This window comes from Spermophilus citellus, assembly GCF_964194105.1.
Source record: "Spermophilus citellus genome assembly, chromosome: 11".
Taxonomy (NCBI): Eukaryota; Metazoa; Chordata; class Mammalia; order Rodentia; family Sciuridae; genus Spermophilus; species Spermophilus citellus.
Genome location: NC_138192.1, coordinates 101,695,817 through 101,712,288, shown reverse-complemented (window position 1 = coordinate 101,712,288; position 16,472 = coordinate 101,695,817). Strand labels below are relative to the sequence as shown.

The 16,472-nt window shown below is 38.0% G+C and overlaps 1 protein-coding gene across 1 annotated transcript in view; it reads right to left on the bottom strand.

The window, feature by feature from the left end:
• Window positions 1-16,472, bottom strand: part of LOC308630786 (aldehyde oxidase 4-like) — a gene marked incomplete at both ends in the record, with an annotated part of 63,769 nt that overhangs the window by 12,906 nt on the left and 34,391 nt on the right. The window contains 10 exons of the mRNA XM_081261428.1: window positions 769-960; window positions 1,137-1,223; window positions 1,530-1,617; window positions 2,731-2,864; window positions 4,683-4,807; window positions 8,983-9,079; window positions 11,149-11,271; window positions 12,056-12,170; window positions 12,612-12,781; window positions 13,470-13,562. Of these exons, the coding sequence (XP_081117554.1) occupies window positions 769-960; window positions 1,137-1,223; window positions 1,530-1,617; window positions 2,731-2,864; window positions 4,683-4,807; window positions 8,983-9,079; window positions 11,149-11,271; window positions 12,056-12,170; window positions 12,612-12,781; window positions 13,470-13,562 (1,224 nt within the window). The remainder of the gene's footprint in view (window positions 1-768; window positions 961-1,136; window positions 1,224-1,529; window positions 1,618-2,730; window positions 2,865-4,682; window positions 4,808-8,982; window positions 9,080-11,148; window positions 11,272-12,055; window positions 12,171-12,611; window positions 12,782-13,469; window positions 13,563-16,472) is intronic.

Below are 16,472 nucleotides of genomic sequence, written 5' to 3'. Positions count from 1 at the left end.
TAAGTGTGTTTATCTCAATTAACTTCATGACGATCCTGAGAAACACTAGACATTATTATTAGTCTTGTCACAAGTTTGTTAGTGATAAGTTCAAATTCTGGCTCAAAGTCCTTTTACTCCTATATAACATTGCCTTGTGTCCTAATTATTCTCAAATTAGCTCCTAAAAGTCTTGACTGTGATTAAGTGTTTGCACAAATGGCTATAATCTTTCTACTCTATTTCTGCCCTGGGGTAGTTTCACACTGACTCTGGGATTGGTTTTGTGACTTGCTTTGGTCAATGGGATAATACATAGTAAGGCACACTGAGACTTGAAAAGTATTGGCATATTGGGGCACACCACGTTCTTGCTGCTCTTGGGAACTCTGGGAATACTATCATGAGAATTAATATGGGCTAGCCTACCACAGCCTACTACTATGTAGCACTTTCCAGCCTTCCCAGGTGAGGCATTCCCAGATAAACCCACCAGATTGCCACCAGACAAGTTAGTGAAGCCATCTGAGATCAATAGAGCTCCAGTTGAGCTGGCCCAGACCAGAAGTGCTCCCCAGTTGACCTACAGATTCATGAAAAACATGCTAATTATTTTAAACCACTTGGTTTTGTGGTTGACTTACTACAAGAGCAAAAGCTAACTGATACATAGATATGCTTCAGTTTTGAGAAACCACACAGAGGCTGACATAATGCTATGTGTAGGTGCGCAAGATACATTTGACCCAATGAAGCCAGCGTTTTATTAGGGGGGTTCTGACCGTTTACCTCTTCTGGAAGTAAGTTACATTGAGATGCTACAGCATTTATGTAAGCTTCTACTACCACCGTGGCCTGAGGGAAGCCAAATCCTCGAAAGGCAGTGTTGGATGGCAAATTTGTTTTGCAAACTCTGCCCCGGCATCGGAAATTAGGAATGTCATATGCATTTTCAGATTTCAGCACAATGAACTCCTGAACCTGGATTAAAGGAAAAAAAAACTTTACTTCTATCCAATATTCAAAACCATTTCTCTAAATTTTATTTTTAACACGAACCATTTAAGAATTTATCTAATTCATAAAACGAATATTCATGCAATAAAGCATGGCACATATAGCCCCACTGAAAAGCTATGGAAAAGCTTGTTTCTCACCATCTCAGACTCATCAGGAGTGCATCCACCATTGATGTAATATTTGACATCAACAGCTTTGATCACACCATTGTTCATGAATCCGATCTGCAGAGTGATAGCAAGACAATTTTCTCAATTACGCTTCTTGGCAACCTAACTCTGCTGTACACAAACACATCTGATCACAGTCATCCACCTTACCTAGCTTATACGCGTGGTTAGATATGACAGACACAGGAGGAACACTCAGGGAGAGCTCAAGTTGAATCTGATCCAGACAGAAAGTTCTGACTAGCTTTAGGCAGCATCCAAATATCCTTTTTAAGAGGCAGGAATTGAGCAACTGTCTTTACTATTGATTGGTTAATATAAGGTCTTAGTGGCTTGTTAAATCTGAAGGCTCTCACTCACTTTGTATTTTCCAAGAAGTGGATGGCGGCCAGCGGTTATCAGCATATCATCACCTCGCTCTAGGATGAATCTGATTGGGCAGCCAGTCCTATGGGAAATGACTCTGTTAATATGCAGGGGGCTTCACAAAGTTGTGTAAGCATAGAGATGGGGAAGGAGACTTGAAGTAATTTAGCTTAGTGGGGTTTTATTTTTCTTCCTGTTATGGTATTGAACCCAGGTGCTTGCACGTGCTCAGCAACTGCTCTACCACAGACATACATGCCCATCCCTTTTTAAATTTTATTTTGACACAGGATCTAAGTTGCTCAGGATGGCTTCAAACTTGTGATCCTCCTGCCTTAATCTCCCAAGTAACTGGGCTTACAGATGTATGCCATAGTACCTGGCAGCTTAATGGTTTTCAAAGGGGGTAGTAATATGCCTTTAACAACATTTTGCAAACTGTAAGAACATTAAAATTAATATATATATATATATATATAATTCTGGTTTAGTCATTTCTGAATATTTACATCTTGCAGTGATATATTATTTGGTTATAAATGATTCCACCTTTATTTCTTGTTAATATTTACATTAAAGAGTTGTATGATCATTTTGAAATTATGTGTTTAAATAGGTTTTATTATTATGCATTTCACTTGTGATATTAAGAGGGCATTAACACATTGCTGTAGGTGGGCTGTTAAGGCTGAAAATTTGAGATTCAGCACTCTGTCAAGCTCAACCTCCCTTGCAGACTTCCTTTTCATAAAGTGTGTATCAAGGACTCTGGTTTCTTATGGAATGTTTCCAACTCCTATAAACCTGCTACTTAAAGGACAGCCTTTTCTATTGTTGGAAAGTTCCAAGAACTCTTTTTTTTTTTTTTTTTGTAGTGGTAGACTGGGATAAGATAAGTTTGTCCTGAGTGTATCTTAGTGAACTCTTGTAGTTACAAGGTTCACAAGTTGTGGCTACTCCAGTGTCTGGTTATTCCAACAGGAGGAGGCAGAGGCTGCGTGAACATCTGCAGGCAGCAGCAGAGCCCATGGTTTATTCCATGACAAGATGTGTCTCTTGTAGGACTGAGGTTTTGACCTTCCTTCCACACAGCCAATTTCAGTTGAGTTGAAGGCTGAGATGAAAGGTTGGAAGGAATCACTGCCATCCATGCCACTCAGACTGCTGACATGACACAGTGATCACTGTCACTTACTTATTGGCAGCCACAGCACTAATGGCTCCCAGAAGAGCGGGCTTGGTCACTTTCCCTCCAAATGCTCCTCCAGCTCTTTTCATGTGGCAGGCGATTCTACTTCTTGGGACATTGAGTGCTGCAGCCACATATTCCTATAAGAGGTAAGTCCCCAAGGCCTCATAAGTAAAGTGCCATTTAATAGTTTACTTTCTTATCCATATCTTTCCTCTCTGTCCAGTAAAAAAAAAATCAGTACTTCCACATATATTTATATTTACAAAGTTGTTAACCATCATCATAGTCTGATTTGAGAACATTTTAAGCATCTCCAAAGAAACCTTGTATTCACTAAGCAGTCAGAATTCATCTCTTGCCAACCTCCCAGCCTAGGTAACCACAAATCTATATTCCATTTCTATAGATTTGCCCATTTTGGACATTCTATATAAATAGAATTGTACAATGTGTGGCCTTTTGTGACTGTCTTCTTTCACTTTGCATAATGTTTTTTCAAGGATCACCCATGTTGCATCATGTAGGAGTTTTTCATTGCTTTTTATGGTTAAATATTATTCCATTGTATGGATATATCAGATTTTATCTATTTATGAGTTGATAGATATTGGGTTGTTTCTAATTTTGGCTCTTATGAGTAATGCTGCTATGAACATCTATGTTTAAACCTTTGTGTGGACAAAGGTAGATAGTTGGGTAGATAGTTGTGGAGTTGCTGGTTTATATGGTCATTTCATCTTTAACATCCAAAGAAACTGCCTAAGTGTTTTTCACAGTGGCTACACCATTTTTCATGCTCATTAGCAATTTATGGAGGTTCCAGTTTCCCTACATCTTTGTCAACACTTGTTATTATCTCTCTTTTAGATTATAGCCATGTTAGTGGGTGTGGAGTGGTATCTCATTGTGGCTTTGATTTGCCTTTCTCTCGTGGCTGATGATTCAGAGTATCTTATCATGTGATCATTAGTCATTCATATTTCTTCTTTGCAGAAATGTCCACTCAAATGCTTTGCTGGAACTGCTTTTGATGCTGCCCTAAGTTTTTTAGTAACCCTTGGAAGATACCTGCTGTGTGGAACTGATGGTGTTGGTGGTGGGTGGCAATGGTGATCTGGACACATGCACCTTATCCCTGGAATCCCAGAACCCAAACCTCTGGCAAAAAGGGACCTCAGGGATCTTATTACCTCCCTCAATTTACAGAAAAGAATATTGATTCCCAGCAACTTTCAAGAGATCGCAAGGCTGCTTAGAGGTAAAACTCATATCCCTCACCCCTCCTCCATCCACTTCAAAACTTGCAACTGTGGAGGTCACAGCCATATCCCTGCTCAGAGCCAGTGACTTCAGCCTTTCATTTTGCCTGAATAGCAACTGGTAACTTCTTCTTCCCATGGAGCCACTCCTTCAGGTCCTCAAGGTGTCAGGATTCCCTCCCAGTGACACTTGTCACTATTTTTAAAGTATCCCCTTGTACCTGACAGTGTTATGGAGCAACTCCATTTTTGAAACGTGGGAATATCAGGACTTTTTTTTTTCACTTCTCTGGGTACAACACTGCTTTATATCTCAAGCCACAGCACAGGACTGGAATTTCCTTGCTACTGTGTCAGGCTGAAAATGTCTTGGAAATGCAATTGCTTTACCCACATACCACCGATATAGTAGAACATTTATATAGAATAGCAATACCAGTGACATACAAAGGAAAATTAACATACAGTACTAAGGATTTGACCTCCCTGAGATTAAGTTTTACACTATCAATTCTTAAGAGGGAAAGATGAACCTTGTCCTATGTTTTGGAAGGTAGCAAAATTTCCAAATCATGTTGAAAGTTATTTATTCCATTTTATTCTCACTGGATTTCAACCAGTGTCAGGGATGCACATAGTTCAAGGCACAAGAATGAGAGGTCATTTGGAGTCTCATTTCCAAAAACAGCCTATTACCTGCACATGTGTTGGGAACTGTGTTCCAAGGTGTAACACCATCTCTTTGTCTTCTGCTTTTGGTATAGCCAGGATCGTTTGTGTTTCCATGTAAAAATGTTCCTGTCCTTCCACATGGACCTCACCTGTAAAGCATGAACACAGGACAATGTTAAGTCACAGGTACCAACATGGGCACTATTGGTGGCATTTTGTTTATAAAGACCAAGTTGCTTTATCTTATGGAGAGCTGTACTTATATCATTTGGTTAAAACACTTTTTGTGATACTGTTGTACTCCTTGTTCCTGATGCCAATTCCAGTAAGGAGGACACGGTTTTGAGAAAAAGGAAAAAGAAGTTTTATTATTTTGGTAGCAAAGGAGAATCATAGGGAACACCTTTTCCAAAGGCTATGATTCTGCCCATCAGCAGGAGCAGGGGGCTTTTAAAGAGGTGATACAAAGGCTACATTCCACTTGTTCTCTATTGGAGTTGTAATTCACTTGTTAATTTGGGAGTCATTTCTGAGATCATCTTATGCCATCCCCAAAGTCTGGATTACTTTGTTCCTATGGTGGGTGTGTGCTCAAGGACAGATAAATCTGCTTAAAATGAGGAAGAAAGGTAATCCTGTTTCCCCTGAGATTAGGGCGGAGCAAGGAGAAAGGAAGAGAAAGAAACATGTTCATTTAAAAAATAAGTTGCAGTGGCAGAGCAGCAAGGGCTATATTCAAAGCGTAAAGCAGCTCACTGTCGCAATTTGTTTTGCCCTTCCCCGTGTGAGGGGGGAGGGGAACATCTTCTCAAAAGGAAACATATACCCTGCTTTTGGAGTTAATAGGAAATGCAGCTCAGTTGGAAAAAAGTGGCTTTTTTTTTTTTTTCTGTTCCTGCTATTTCTCAATTGCCCTCAGCTCAAAATAATCCTAATGCTATCAGGGTATTATTTTAAACTCAAATGTGTTTACTTAATATTACATAGTGTTGTAGTATACCAGGTATTTTTCTAAGGCTTAGCACTTCATAGATGATTAATTCATTTAATTCATTTAATCCTCAAATCCACCCTCAAATCCATGAAACATGTATTATTATCTACATCTTACAGATTGAGAAGCCGGGACATAGAAAGGTTAAGGAAACCGTCCAAAGTCACAAGAACTGGGATTCACACCTGGGTCACCCAACTCCAGCCAGGGTGCATGCTCTTAGCTACTACACTTCTTCATGTTGGCACTCTCTGTGACTCTTAGTCATTTCTTCTCTTCATGTTTCAAATTTCCTACCTCGTTCCAACATTTTGAAATCCCACAATTGCCCAAATCCCAAATGGCAGCAATTCCAAATGGCACCTTGTCAATCATCTGCCCTTTGAGTGAGAATAAAAATGAAAAGACAATCTAGCATGGTGCCCAACAAGCAAGGCCTTTGGGCCAGCCAGAACCAGGCTCTATTCCTTGTCCTACAGCTAACTGGATAGGAGACCTGAGCCAGGGATTTAACTTTTATAAACCTCAGTTTCTTAACCTTTAAAATGAAGCTATGGCTATGTTCCTTCTCAAAATTATTTCCTTCACATTTCAAATAGTACGTAGTAAATGCTTAGTTACTTAAGATAGGTTTGGTAAAAATACTGATTTCTTAAGGTTATAAGGATTAAATAATGTTGTACATATAAAATGCTTAGCATGGTATTGACACAGTAAGTACCTGAGGAATGTTAGTTGATGTGACTATTGGGGGAGTGGTGGTGAATAACTTTCACCTCAAACTTATAGCCTTTGTGAAAATTTCATTTTATTTTAAAAAACAGAATCCTTGAGGAGTATTGGACCTTTGGCATAGTTAGTGGATACTGTCAGATTCCTGAGCATCTCTCACCAGCTTACCAGTTGTGTCCTCTTCTGAAGTAAAGGATTGTTTATATAATTGAGAGGTAGTTTGCAGTTTCTGCTTAAATAGAATGATGTTGCAAAACACGATTTCTAGTCTGTACCAGGTTTTAATAAAAGATAAACATTTATAGCACTTGCCATTTCAATTATTTAGAAGTAGGTCAGAGACCCTGTGCTGTTTTCTCTGACCAAAGACACACAGCAATTTTCTTCAAAATGACAGTTGTGAATACTAGTCTTGGCCATACATTAGAATCTCATGGTGAGTTTTAAAAATATATCTATGCTCTGACTCTATACTCCAAGATTCTGATATCATTGGTCTAGGGTGTGATTCAGGTATTGATATTTTTAAAATCACACTAATGAGATCTTAGTGCACCAGGTCAAAACAAACAATAGTATCAAGATTGAAAAAGATAGAAAACAGTCACAGATTAAATACATAGAAAATTCAAGAAATTCTCTAAGACTATTAAAGGAGCAAATGAATTTAATAAAATTGCTAGGTAGCCAATCAATACACAAACATTGTTTTCACATACTAGATAGAAGTATTGAAAATCAAATATCACTTATCATAGCATCACAAGGCACTAAATACTGGGAATAAATATTAAGAAGGATGTGCAAGATATCTATAGTGAAAACTGTAAAAATTACTGAGAGAAAGAAAACCTAAATAAAAGGCAAGGTCTACTATGTTCATGGGTCATGAGACTTATTATTAGTATTTCAATTATGTTAAATTAATACATGTTATAATGCAATCTCAGACAAAATTCCAGCAAATTCTTTATGATGAAATTCAATTTAGGTGACTTTTCTTTATAGTTATTGCTTGCTTTTGTGTCTGTTGAGAAATTTTGCCTGTTCCAAGGTCATGAAGAAGTTTTCTTATGTTTTTCCTAGAAGCTTGATTGTTTCAGCTTTTACATTTAGGTCTATGATCTGTCTCAAATTAATTTTTCTATATGGTATAAGGATTCGAGATTCCTTTTGTTTCATATGGACATGTAGTTAATTTGGCACTGTGTATTAAAGAATGGATTTCATTTTAATCATAAAAAATCAGCATAAAGAAAGTGAAAAGATAATTCACAGACTGGAAGAATATAATTGACCAACAAAGAATTAATTTGTACCAAAAAATATAAAAATGAGCTGGGCACAGTGGCACACGCCTGTAATCCCTGTGGCTCTGGAGGCTGAGGCAAGAGGATGGAAAGTTCAAAGCCAGCCTCAGCAAAAGTGAGGCAGGTACTAAGCAACTCAGTGAGATCCTGTCTCTAAATAAAATACAAAACAGGCCTGGGGATGAGGCTCAGTGGTTGAGTGGCCATGAGTCAATTCCTGGTACCAAAAAAAAAAAAAAAACATGTTAAAATCTGTAAACCAGTAAGTAAACAGATTATTTATTATATTATCAATTACATTAATAATTACATAATTATAGTAATGTGATATAAATGTATTATTAATTATAATTAATTTTTACTTTTGGATTTAAAAAATTAAGGAAAAATAGGCAAAAGACTAGAATAGATAGTTCAACAAAAAGAATTATAAAAAGATCCCATACACATATGAAAACAGTTCAACATCATTAGTCAATTAAATAGATCCAACTAAAACCATAACAAGATACCAGTACCCATCTAACTGATTAGATAAAGCTGCAAAGCCTGGCAATAACAATGGAATTTTCTTAATTGCTAATAGGAATAAAATTGGTATGACTTTCATTGTCATTTAAAAATATTTGGCATTAACTACTAAAGCTAAACATACAAATATGCTATTACTCAACATTTAAGTCCTGGTATATTCCATTAGAAGTAAGTGCTTATGTTCATTAAAAAACAAGTATAATAGTGTTTATAAAAACTTTATTCATAATGGTCCCAAACTGATAAAAACTCAAATGTCTGTCAATAGCAGAATGGGTAAATAAATTGTGGACTATTTGTCTAATGTTGTAACTACTGAAAAATGAAAACAGAACTACAGATCCATACAATAACATGGTAGACTCTTCCATATAAAATGTTAAATAAAAAAAATAAGCACATCAAAAGATTATATTAAAAGATTCCATATATGTGAAGTTCAAAACAGATAAAATGAATCTACAGTGATAAAAGTTAGAATAATACTTTCGAGGGCTACAAGACAGGATGTAGGAAGAATTCTGGGGTACGGGAAATGTTCTGTATCTTGATGGGGTGGTGTTTGCATAGGTTTCTACATATGTAAAAATTCATCAAGCTTTAAACTCATCGTGCATTTTAAATTGTTGTTCAACAACCACAATAGGATAGAAAAGCCCTGCCTTAGAGTTTCAGCTTTTCTCAAACCAGATGACTGAAATTAGTCTTTGACGTTAGAAGTTTCTATTTTCTGGCTCTAGACTATTGTACTTACCTTCAATGATTTGGTCAACATACTTAAAGGCATGCTCTACATCTCCTTGCTCAATTTTTTTCTCAGAAAAAAGAAAAGAATTGTGCTCTAGGGCTTGCTGCAGTGGAGAAACAAACAAACCAAAACAATTTTTTAATTTGCATCCTAATAAACTATTTGTCCCCCGTCAGAATTCCATGCTTCTATTCTATCAGATAGATCTTTTTTTTTAAATATATATTTTTAGTTGTAGTTTGACACAGTACCTTTATTTTATTATTTATTTTTACGTGGTGCTAAGGATTGAACCAGTGCCTTGCACGTGCTAGGCGAGTGCTCTACCGCTGAGCCACAACCCTAGCCCCTCAGATAGATCTTTACAAACAGAGACAATTGGAGCTAAAACAGTGTGAAGAGTCAGTGAAAATTGGATTAAAGTGAATTACAGGCATCCAGAGGTGACTCACTAATTTTTTTCAAGGACTTGGAGAAGAGCTAAGGATACAAAGCTCTATTAGCCATGACCCCACCTTTAGATTGCTGAGTGATTATCTGAGGCATTTGGTTTTAAGGTGCCAACTCTGGGGTAAGAGGGGCTCATGATAGAGTAAAAAGAGTTTAAGGAGGAGGAGGCTGGGGTGGGTGGAATGCTCAGGAACGGCCTTGTATTGGCTACCTGAATCAGATCCACAATCATTTGAAGTTAAAGGCTCATCATAAAATAACAGTTTAAGGTTGAGATCAGGTGAGGGACCAAAATGAGGACAAGGACAGACTGGTTAGGCTGCAGGTTTTCTATCAATAAACAGTGGAAGATGAGTGTGGAAAGGTGATTGAGGATGGTGTAGGAAAGACCTTGACTCTACATTGAGGAGTTAGATCTTATGTAAGGGAACTGTGCTGAATAGGAAAGGTAAACTGCTGAACTTGGGGGCTCGGAAATGTTAATGTGTTGGGAGAGGGGCTGAACTGTAGACAAGAGCCTCTCTAAGTGGTTATTCAGACAATAAGGTGGTGAGGATGGTGCTGGAGGATGGAGTGAAAGTGAGAATGAGAAGAAAGGAGCAGAAATAAGTGGTAGTTATAGGATCATTGGAAAAATTTGAATTTGATAACTGTTGGGAAGAATGGGAAAATCAATGAAGATGTTCAACCTGATTAGGCATCTACCTGCTCATCTATCCTTCCATCCCACTATCACTCAACACACATTTATTGAGCACCAACTGTGGGTTTAACACTGGTAGGCACTAGAGATACAAAACAAAACAGCACATCTTTGCTCTCATTAATAACAATAAAACCAAAAATGATAGCCAACATTTATTGACTGCATCCCCAGGTGCTAGTCTAAGTAGTTTACTTGGATTCTTTCATTTAAACCTCATAAATATTCCTATTTTTCCAGGCTTTGTGGCACATGCCTGTAATCCCAGTGACTTGGGAGGCTGAGGCAAGAAGATCACAAGTTCAAAACCAGCCTCAGCAATGGCAAGGCACTAAGCAACTCAGTGAGACAAAATAGGGCTTGGGAAGTGGCCCAGAGGTCGAGTGCCCCTGAGTTCAATCCCCAGTACCAAAAAATAAAAATAAATAAATAAATAAATAAAATAAAAAATTCCTATTTTACAGATGAGAAACCAAAGTCTGTGGAGTTTAAGTAACTTGCCAAAGTTTTCATTCTATTGAGAAGCTGTTAAATGGCAGAATCAGATTATGGATCCAAGTAGTTTGTCTTCTGAGTTTGTGCTTAAGAACAGTGGGCAGAGAAACAGAGGACCCAGCAGTTGTAATATAACAAATGTTACAATGTTTATGAGTTCCTCAGAGCTCTAGATTTTCCCATTGACTAGCTTTGTTTGGGGGGTCTTGAGGGCAATACTCTGGTGTTGCTGATCTGTATTCTCAGGCAGGCTTTGGTGAGAGGCCACAGGAGAAATGGGCATAGGAAGTTAGTTTCACTGCTGTCTTGGCTGCAGAAGTACTTGTGGGGAAGAAGGTGTTTGGACAGGAAAGCTCTTGGGATTCTTTCTTGAGGTGCTGATTACTAGAGCCTTTCTCTAGGATAGCACTGAACAAAGTATATAGATGGAGCCCAGCTTATACTATTTTATGACTCCATAACTGAATTCTGTCCCAAAGTATACTGCCCTAATCATGCTACAAGATGCAAAGTGGTCAGACTACCTCTATTGTGATAATCCTTGGTTCTATGTCTTCGTAAGTGATCTTCACTTTTTTAGCTGCCTCTTTGGCATGAGCATAGGTATCGGCAGCCACGGTGCAGACGATCTGACCCACACAAATGACCTGCAGGAAAGCCACATGCTGCTGATTAGCTAAGGGCAAAGACTCATCAGAAAGGAATGATCATTCCCACATTTTAACATTCATCTGCTGGATTTTGTGGCCCAAAAGAAAACTATTTTCTACCTATGAGAATAAAATTTAAACCAGTGGCTCCACTGGGACTTAAGGGGACACAAAAATTGGTTGCAGAACTTAACTCTCTTGACTTTCATGATCTGCCTTCTGCTGTCTTCCCACTCCTCGTCATTCCTGCAGCACACACAGTGATCTGGTCAACCTGAAATTCTGCTTTCTTTCAATGTCTTTTCTTTCTTAAATTTGTTCTAATTAGTTGCACATGACATTAGAATTCATTTCATACATCATACATAGATGGAGTATAATTTCTCATTCTTTTGGTTGTACATCATGTAGAATCCCACTGGTCATATAGTTATATATGTACATAGGGTAATAATGTCTGCTTCACTCTACTATCCTTCCTAACCCCATACCCTCTCTCCTCCCTTCACTCCCCTCTACCTAATCTAATGTCTCTGTTACTTATTGCTTCTCTTTCACAGTTACTCAGAGACCTTCCTTAAGAAGACTGATGACTTCTGATCAGAATCTCAAAGGGACCCCTGATTTAAGAGAGAAGTGGAGAATCACAGAGGTGGAGGAGTCCTTGGTTTCCAGTTTTTGTGGTGTGCATGTAAATCTGTGGATGTTACACTGGCAACTGATAATCATTTTGGTCTCTCCAGCAAAGTGTTAAATCATAAACCATGCACAAATCACACACCTCATTCTGTGCATAAAAAATCTCTCCGTGATGGTTATTATCCCCTGGAACATCCTCTGCTGTGATTACATCAGCCACACCTGGAAGTGACAGGGCTTCTGAAGTATCAATTGATCTAGCAGGGAAAACATGATGGTAGATATTAAAGATGCAGAAGTAAGTTCATGGCACAATATAAACGATTTCTCAAGTAGAAAAAATATGTGTGGACTTCATAACTAAATCATGGACTAATAGTCTATGTTGAAAAATATTACTATCTAGCAGGTGTTCTAACTCTTGGTCATAGATTCTTTAATAACTATGCTTAAAAATGACTTTTCTCAACTGGTCCTAAGCACTTCAATGTCATGAACAGTGTAGCTGTAAATAGGGACTTTTGGCTGGTGTTAACAAATGCCAGTGGGCATCTCTGGAGAAAAAAAAAAGACTTTTTCCTATCCAGAAGAAGAAATGAGTATTCTAAGTTGACTTAAATATGCAATAGCCTCTCAATTTGAATGTGAAACTGTGAATGCATTTTAGTAACATATGGGAACATCTTTTGTTTCCTTACATGATCTTTGCATGAGCTCTGGTGCTGGTGACTACAGCAAGGAAGAGTTCCTGGTCAAGGCGGGGCATGTCATCACAAAATATGGCTTCCCCTGTGGCATGTTTAATGGCCGATTGGTGCATGACTGGGTGGCCAACTGGATCTTGTGGGGATTGGTGGGGATCCACACACTGTTAATGAACAAAGCAAGTAAAATTTATACTGGAAGTTCTCTCATATCCTGAAAATTGGATTTGATTTATCTAGCTTACTCACAAGTGAACAAACAAACAAATGAAAACTATAGGTAATTAGATATTCATATCTGTGAATCAGGTTAATTAGTATCCATGAGTTTTATAGTAAGGGATATATTCTGATTAAAATCCCCATTCCTGCCCCCCCCCAAAAGAAGACATCATTCCTGTCTTCAAGGATTCTTACAATCTCATTGAGGCATCAGAACACACACAAACACACATTAAAATAAGGCGGTCTATTTCATATGGCAATAAAGAATAATTTACACAATTGATAAAGCGTAACAAAAATATCTAAGTTCCTGGGAGATTCAGGGTGGTTGTCATGAAGCAAGAAGGCTTTCTAGCGGCAGTAAATGTTGAGTCAGGTTTTAAAGGATGGATGGACACTGGTCAAATAAAGGGGGAAATATTTAGGCAACAAAACTGAAAATAATGGAGAAAAAAAATTCAGAATAGAATTATTTGAGTAGCCCTGAATGAAAGCACAGTAGCCAACCAAGCAATTTGTGTGTGGGTGACATTAGGTGGCTTTTGTAGACTCTACTAGTAATAAATATATAACGGGCATATGTATCCCAAACACATACATAGATTAATAAAAACTTTACCCACCCACCTGGAACATCTGTATTCCTTGTGGTGTTTCTATGGGGAAATCTTCTAAAGCACTCAAGAACTTTTCTGGGATATCCGGAAACTTCTGGGGATCCTGAAAATATTATTTCACATTTAATTTTGCTATATAAATGATTAACATTGAAAAACATGGAAAAATGGGGTTATCTAGTGGATTCTCTGAGATCTTAGGTTGCAGCTCTGTTGGCAGAAAGCCCTGAGCCTAGAGTTCTCTAAGCTAGTGGGCGAGGTTTGGAGAATAACTACTGCATCCACTTGTGCACACAGAAAATTGAGGTTGTTTCCAAGAGCCAAGACTTCCCTTCTTGACAAGGTCTCTCTCTTTTCTTTTTAAAATTTAATTAAATTAATTAATTTTTAAAAAACTTTTGAGACAGGCTATCACTAACTTCCTGAAGCTGGCCTTGAACTTGCAGTCCCCCTGCTTCAGCTCCCAAGATGCTGGTCTTACAGGTGTAAGCCACCTGTCAGACTGGACAAAGTCATCATGGATGAGTGCAAATATGTGCACTTCTAAATGGAGGCTGTGCTTTCAAATCCAGGCCAATCTTCTCAACTTGTATCTCCAAGAAGCAACTGAGGAACAAGCAGTGCTTAATTTACAAGAATGTTCAATTTTAGATTATTTATGATAGTGAAGAAAATGGAATTAAATTAAATATCAAACAATAGGAAAACGGCTTAACACAAAGACTGGATTAGTCACTGTGACAGCAGGATGCAATATTCTGTAATCATAAAAAAATGGTTTTGTAGGAGTGTTTTTATGATGATGAAGAAATATACTTCAGGGAATATAGTTAAGTAAAAAAAATGCTACAGAATTTATGTATAATATGCTTCCAATTTAGTAAAAAGAAATTGAAAAATATCAAAGTGTATATTCTAAAATGTTAATAGTAATAGTAGATTATTGGATTACAGTTGATTTAAAAAAATTTTGCCCCTCTCTATTTTGAATTCTTCTATAGTGATAGAATATGTAAAAGTGTGCAATATATGACAATATATAATAATGAATATAGATAAAATAAAACATATTTAATAAATTATACATATATTTGTATATATAATATGCTACATAATACATAATAGAATATATAATTGTATATAATTGTGTATAATAATAAGATATATCAATAATATTTAGTAGAAGAAACACTGCTGTGGAAGTTATTTTAAACGAGGTTGAGTAAGAAAAAACTAGTTAACAGAAAACTTGAAGCAATTTAAACGTTTAAAAATAAGGTATGGATCAAATAACTGTACAGTCATCCATAAATATTCATGCAACCATTCAGTCACAATGCCACTGAGAAATATTTAATGACATTGAAAGATATTCATATTACTAAGTAAAATAAGTAAGCAACTATCGAGGAGTGGCTAGCACCTTGCCAGGGTCCTTTTGCCTGCTCAGAGGGATAAGCCTCTGAAGAACTTAAAGTATGAAATAATTAGTAAAAAACAAAAGGCAGAATCACAATCACGGTTTTAAAGGATGGACCACCTGATAGGTTCAGCCACACAGGAGCTGGAGCTGGACAATTAGAAAATGGCTCCTGTGGTTTATTTAAGGGGGTACATCAAAGGCAGGGATAAAGTTTCAGAGGTGGTGTCTTGCTTCGTGATGTCTGGCAGTCAAAGGTTGACTGGCATATTGGCAGGTCACACCCATCTCTGAGAGGCTGTGTGACTACAGCAGGTCACCCCATCTCTGGTCCTACATGGGACCTTCCTGAGCAGAGCTCAGGGGGAGTTCACATGTTTGTGGGCGATCTTACCCTGTGAGATTGCCACGGGAAGTTCCCAATACCAGGCTTTCCCATTCACTGGCTACCGTGCTGAAAAGATCCTCATGTATATATAGTTCACAGATGGGTCTCAACAAGCAACGTCTATTGAACAGTTATTAATATGCATACACATACACACATCCATGAAGAAGGGTTTAGAAGGATGTGCACTAAAATATTAATAGTGGTTGAATAAGGATGATGGGGGTCACAAATCATTTTTTTCTTCCTTATTGCTTTACTCACATCTCCCTTCCTCCCTCCCTCCCTCCCTCCCTTCCTTCCTTCCTTCCTTCCCTCCTTCCTTCCCTACCTCCTTCCTTTGCAGCACTGGGGATTAAAGCCAGTGTTGCTCTACCAGTGAGCTACATTCTCAGACATTTTTTCATGTTTATTTTGTAAATGGGTCTTGCTAAGTTGCCCAGACTGGCCTTGAACTTGTGATCCTCCTGCCTCAGCCTCCCAAATAGCTAGGATTACATTAACTCATATTTTCTAAGTATTAAAGAATTATTTTTATGCAAATTTGTTTCAAACAAGGAAAAGTGCTGAGAGCCATTGCCAAGTAGGAATGACGCATCGAAATTTCCTTGCCAGCGTACCCCATGTTGCTTAGAGGAAGGACTTGTGGAAATGGACATTTGAAGTGACATTGCATGTATGTTTGAGAAAGGTGACCCTGCTCAAGGACCAGGGTGGATCTGGGTTTAAGGAGGATCCTACTGGATTAGGGCGGATCAGGGTTTAGGGAGTATCCTGCTCCTTGGGTTTAGGGTGTTTCAGGTTTAGAACAATCTGGGTTTAGGGCGTTCCAGGTTTAGAACAATCTGGGTTTAGGGCGGTTCCAGGTTTAAGGTTATTCCTGCTGGGAATAGGGCATATCCTGCTGCCTGAGTTCCTGTTGAGTTCTCGTGGAATTCAGAAAGTATTTGGGATTCAAAGCCTGGTGGAGTACGTGAATTTTGCGGCAGAACATGGATTTCCCCAGACCGTGTTTGTAGAGGGCCGGTGTGAGTTCGGGAATAAAGAATTGCTGTTTGAATCTACAAGGCTGTGAGTGGCTCGTGATTCTGTGCCCAGCCAGACTGCGGCAGAAAAGGTATAATTTACTTACTGAAGACTTTTCACCATGGTTAGTTAACCTCTTATTACGTTTTAGCACTTGTCACATGGATCATAGGGCAAAT